This window comes from Frankliniella occidentalis, unplaced genomic scaffold (assembly GCF_000697945.3).
Source record: "Frankliniella occidentalis isolate FOCC.00 unplaced genomic scaffold, Focc_3.1 Scaffold370, whole genome shotgun sequence".
In the NCBI taxonomy this organism is placed as follows: domain Eukaryota; kingdom Metazoa; phylum Arthropoda; class Insecta; order Thysanoptera; family Thripidae; genus Frankliniella; species Frankliniella occidentalis.
Window position 1 is genome coordinate 82,096 of NW_026267493.1, and position 5,395 is coordinate 87,490.

The 5,395-nt window shown below is 54.7% G+C and overlaps 1 protein-coding gene across 1 annotated transcript; it reads left to right on the plus strand.

The window, feature by feature from the left end:
* The first annotated feature begins 1,706 nt into the window (after window positions 1-1,706).
* Window positions 1,707-4,790, plus strand: LOC127751176 (uncharacterized). Its single transcript, XM_052274293.1, has one exon. The coding sequence runs from the start codon at window positions 1,832-1,834 to the stop codon at window positions 3,029-3,031; it is 1,200 nt and encodes a 399-aa protein (XP_052130253.1). The 5' UTR covers window positions 1,707-1,831; the 3' UTR covers window positions 3,032-4,790.
* The last annotated feature ends 605 nt before the right edge of the window (window positions 4,791-5,395 follow it).

Below are 5,395 nucleotides of genomic sequence, written 5' to 3' on the forward strand. Positions count from 1 at the left end.
CCCCGCCCCAGACAGACACAACACGATGCTAGAGTGACTTGCCATGCATGCAAAGGGAAAGGCGTCGGTGCGAAAATGTTTAATTCAACGCATGCCTCGAGATGGGCGGTTTCGTTGAATGAATGAATGATTGGGGACCGTGTAAGGAAAGTAGGTGTATATGCGCGGATAATTTTTCCCACGTCGGCCTGGTGTTGAATTGATGATTTTGTTTTGGATGTTTATTACCCCCGCGCGCCCTGCGGCGCTTGCTTCGCGATTATCTTAGTGTAATCGGAAGAGATGGAATCGGGTGAAGGTTTTTCGCTTTTATTATATATTTTTTTCCTGTCTGTCAGTTCGTTAATTGGTATTGGCGCGGACTGGTTGGGACACTTTTATGAGCTGGGTTCGCCTGTCTCCTGGCTGTGGTGTGTCTGAGTGAAGGCGCCTGTGTGTGTGTGTGTGTGTGCGCGTGTGCGCGGAAAGTTGCCATTCCGGAATCTCTGAAGCGGATTCTGGATGAACTTGTGACGCAGCGGCCCAGTGAAAGTGTTCGCCACTCGCGTTGGGTGTGTGTGTGTATTTATGTGTGTGAGTGTGTGCGCGCGCGCGCCCCTGTGCATTCGTGTGGGCGCGACGTACTGCAGCAATAACACCTTGATGTGGACTCGGACCCTGTTGGCGCATACGCTCACTGCAGTGGGAGAATCTGGGGGAGCCGTCGTCCTGCACATAACATCAGCCTTGCACGAAGGTCGGTCGTTTTGTTTTCCGTGTGTTTTTTCTCCCGAATGCGCGCTCCGCCCCTCTGTCTTATGCGGGAGAGTTCGGAATTAAAACCACTCGGGCCTCGGGTGCCTGTAGTACTCCCTCAAGGTGAGGACGTTTGTCCCGCCCCTCTCTCACTTTGTCCTATTGTTGTTGTCCTGATGGTGTATGCGTGTCTCGACGCGTCGCACGTCCTTGGCGCATAGCGTTTGCTGTTTAGATAAAACGCCTCGTAATTTGAGTGTGTTGTTTTTTGTTTCTTTCTCTTTCATCGACGTCTTACCTGATGGCGCTTTAGCTGCCTGCTTTTCCCTTTTCACTTTTCTGCAGCGGAAGAGCAGGCGGGGGGAGAGCGGGGTTGGAAGAGTGGGAGGAGGGAGAGCTTCTGCCGTGGCGTGAGCAGCCGAGCCGAGCCGAGCCGGGCCGGACAGCGCGGGACCGTGTCGAGCCGGGTCCGAGTCGGAGTGAAAGTGTACGCCCACTCCTCTCACTCGAGGGCAGGGCGGGGCAGGGCGGGGCAGGGCGGGGGGCCCTACGGACGTTCTACCCGCCTGTCCGCCTGACCGCCTGAGAGGCAAATGGCCGTACTTCCTGCCGCTCTGGGCAAGGGCACATGCACTTCCACCACCCCCTCCTCCTTTCACCTGCTCGGTCGGTTTCGACAAGCTGCCCCACGTTTGTCACCTGCCGGTGATGGTGGCCTCGGTCAGAAGCAATAATTTCCAGTCTGTATTGCCAGTTGCCAGTGGTCGATCTCAAGACTCGGTCCCTTGGGCTAGCACAGGGCAAGCTTGAGCATCCCTTTGGTGCAGCGCGGCGAGTGCAGTTTCACCTCGTTTCATATTTGGGTTAGCTGCAGTTGCCGCGGGGGCCCGTGTCCCGGCGGCGCGGCGCGGCGCGGTGGTGGGGGTCCCGCTCTCTCCCCCCTCTCGCTGCCCCTCTCGGGCCGGGCCGAGCCGCGCCGCCGCGCGCCAGTCTGGCGTCAGTTCTGTCTGCGTGCGGAGGCCGGGTCGCGCCGCGCCATGGGATAGCCTCGCTCCGCGCCATGAGCCCCGCCATGGGATAGCCTTCGCTCCTCACCATGAGCCCTGCCTCTCAGGGCGGCCTGCAAGTGGAGCGCTACATCGGCACGTGCCTCATCTCTAAGGACTACCGCTACCAGGATGCCCACCGCGCCGCGCACCAGGGCCACCAGTGGGCCGGCCTGCCCCTCATCTCCATGGTGCAGCCGCGGCGCCACAAGCAGCAACAGCCTGCTCAACAACAGCCTGCTCAGCAGCCTCAGCAGCAGCTTGCGCAGCCCCAGAGTCCCGGCGGGCCGCGGTCCCCGCTGTCGCGCCTCGCCATTCACACCCAGGGCGCGCCGCTCATCCTAGCCGGCCGGTACAACAACCGGAAGCATGGTGGTGGCGGTGCAGGCCTCCACAACGGCCTCCACGGCAGCCCCCCGGCCGGCGCGGGCGGCGCTGGCGGCGCGCCCCCGGGCAGCAAGGGCGGGCCCCGCAGTCACCGGCCGCTGGGCCCGCTGCCCCCGCCCTGTGGACCCATGGGGCCCATGGGGGCCTGTAAGCCCTCGAGCGACAGCCTGAGCATCGCCAGCGACGAGAGCTCGGGGCACTCGGAGAACAGCCTGCCCAGGATCATCAAGCCGCGGAAGCGCCGCAAGAAGGACAGGAAGCCGCCGCAGCTGGCGGCCGACACGCCAACCCCGACCTCGGCGCCGACCCCACCCGTGCCCACCGTGTCGCTCAAGAGCTTCGGCGGCGAGGTCCGGGAGGCAGTGGAGCACGCCGACGAGCCCAAGCTGCACCACGACTTTGACGACGTGAAGGAGCACGACTCGACGGATGAGGGCGTGCTGTTGTGCCAGTGCCGGTATTGTGACCCGGCTGGCCTCATCTGGGACGTGGACCAGAACTGCTACTCCCCCTTCCTAACGCCGCAGCCCCAGCCGCAGCACCTGTCCAGCTTCCCGCTCTTCATCTCGGACTCGACGCGGTCGTTCGCAGAGCCCCAGAGACCCCCTGCAAACGTCCTCGGCCCCGTCGGAGCGCGCGGACCGACGGACCTGCTGTTGCGGCGGAGCTGGAGTGAACCATCGCCCTCGAGGAAGCTCTCGGAGAGCAGCGACTCCCAGGAGAGCGACCGGCGGTCCCCGCCATCTCACCAGGCCCTGGGGGTCTCCTCAGAGATCGTCACCTCGCACAACGGCCACCGCGACATTGAGATCAAGTTCTTCTCGTTACCGTCCTCGGCCGCAGAGCTGGACTGCAAGCAGTGACTGTGTGTTTAAATGTGAGTGTATGTGTGTGTGTGTGTTGGGGGAGGGGTGGGGGGGATCTGTGGGAGTGTGAGCGAGTGGGTGTGCCAGAGAGAGAGAGAGAGATGGAGAGAGCGAGCAAGGCCGGAGACAGAGGATCGTGAGCCGGCTTGTGTGGTGGCTTGATCGCACGCGAGTGAATGTGTGTCAGTGCAGCAAGGAATATACTCCCGGATAAAGTGCAGTGCCTCAGTGTTGTGCCTTCACCCCTCATTGGATTACCTATTTGTACTTCCGGATGAGATTCTTCAACCATGAATGTTTTGATATCTGTTCACTATAATTGGACCGGTTAAGGTAACAACCATGCAATTTTGTACTTAATTGATGCTGTGTGTACTACTTCTAGACTCGTGACAATACCCGACAAAAGTCCCGACAAGAAACACGCAAGTCTTGGGCGCTGACACACTGACTCTCATGTAGAACGTAACGCTTCAGCCAACTTGACAAGCTGTTGGATGAGTGTAGTTGACTGACAAAAAAACTAGCGAGATAACAGTTTCGAATGGGTTTTAGTGAAGGTATGACTATTTATCTTGTTTATTCTTTATTTATTATTGAAAGATCCGTGTCATCTATTGTGCATAGTTCCTGAAAATGACTCTTCCCTCTTGAATATAGACTCTTCACTCCCGTAGTTAATTCCTCTTAAAATTTACTACTGAAAAATGTATTTAAACTAAAACGATGCCAAATTTCGCGGCGCGTGTTCGACACAGACATCATGACGGTGGAGCAAGCTCTCCGACCCACATATTCTTATCTCGAGTCGTTTATCCGGGCGAGCCGAGCCAAGCGGCCCCGTCGTGGCATGGGAGGTGCTCGCGAAAGCAAGAAAACCTGAGCATTGTGAACACCAAGTTCCCAGACGGAGCATGACGCTGCAGCTGACTCAGACAACCACGAGGACTTTGACTTTTTCTGCAGATCATCTCGGATAGTGAAAAGCAAAGGCCCGTCTGCAGCCGTCGCAGTGCGGCGTTGGCTCTAGAGGGAAATGCGCTTAAATTCCTGTAGAATCTTATGACTCGTTCTTTACCGTCATCCAGCATTGTGCTGGTTTCCATGGCAGACCGAGGTGAGCGTTCGGCTTTATGTAAATGGAGTTTTTTAGCTGGTACCCTCAGTCTGCTCCTTGGGCCTCTTGACTGACTCATTGTGAGGCGGGTGAAAGTACATGATGTGACCCGAGAAAGTGCCTGATTGTATGACCAATGACAGGGACCTGGCCGGGTGGCTTGGACGGGTCGGGCAGCCACCTGCGCCAGTCATCCTTGACCCGACGTTCGACCCGCGCAAGCAGCGCCCATTGACCCACGTTGACCTTCTCATTGGAGCATTCACAGTCGTCTCCAAGCTTAACGTTGTTGGGATAGAGTGATGACGGATTCCTTTGCACCCGAGACTGACATAAATTCCGTAAAGTGTACCGCAAATTATGTTTTAATGAGCAACGTTGCTCGTTCTATATAGGGGTAATTGTTTCAATTTACTACAAATACTTTTGGGTTTGAATTTTAATTTTGGCACTAGGTGGGAAGACTGTATGAGAGTGTATGTGGTATATTGGTATTTTCAGAACTGTACAAAGGCGTGTAAATATTTTTAAAATGGTGGTGTTGGAGACGCACTTCAATAGGTTCTATTTTCTCTTCAACACTTTGGACTGCATTAAAGCTCTTAAATGGGCAGCCGTCCATTGTGTTGTATCGTTATTCCAGCCACCAGGTCGTGGACAAAATGTCATATATTATTAATGATTTGTTGTTTGGGATTTTTATGTACATGGTCTTAGGCTGAGTGTTCTATTTTTTTAAAAAAAGAAATAATGCTGCTTTGTTCTCGACCGAATGGCTGGTGTTGTTACTTTTATGTAGAGGGGTAAGCCTCTTTTGGCTAGTTCTTATCCGTTTTGTATATATTTTTCTACCTAGACTTGGGAGTACTGTGTAAATTTGTAGGAAGGGGTCATATTTTCTTGCAAATTTCTATTGCTCGTGCGTTTTGTTAATGGAAGAGGCAATGCGAAACTGGAAAATCACAAACTGTGCTTCGCGCTGCTTCTTTCATACTGAGGTCGAAACCCAACTCTTTTTGGGATCATATCAATTATTTCGTTACGTTTTTCTAAAACAAGAATACGTCCACCGTTCTGCTTTGCAGTCTATTTATTGAAAGTGATGTGCTAGGGTGGGTTGAAGTTTTGGCCAGGTGAACTGTTGACTGGGAAGCTTTACTTACTTTTTGTTATTTTTATATCGAATCTGTGATATTGACTGAGGACATGCATGTCTAGTTCTCGTGCAATCGTGATACAAACCA

Excerpts from the sequence above, each read along its gene's own strand:
- LOC127751176 (XM_052274293.1), top strand. The coding sequence starts at position 1,832 with ATGAGCCCTGCCTCTCAGGGCGGCCTGCAAGTGGAGCGCTACATCGGC.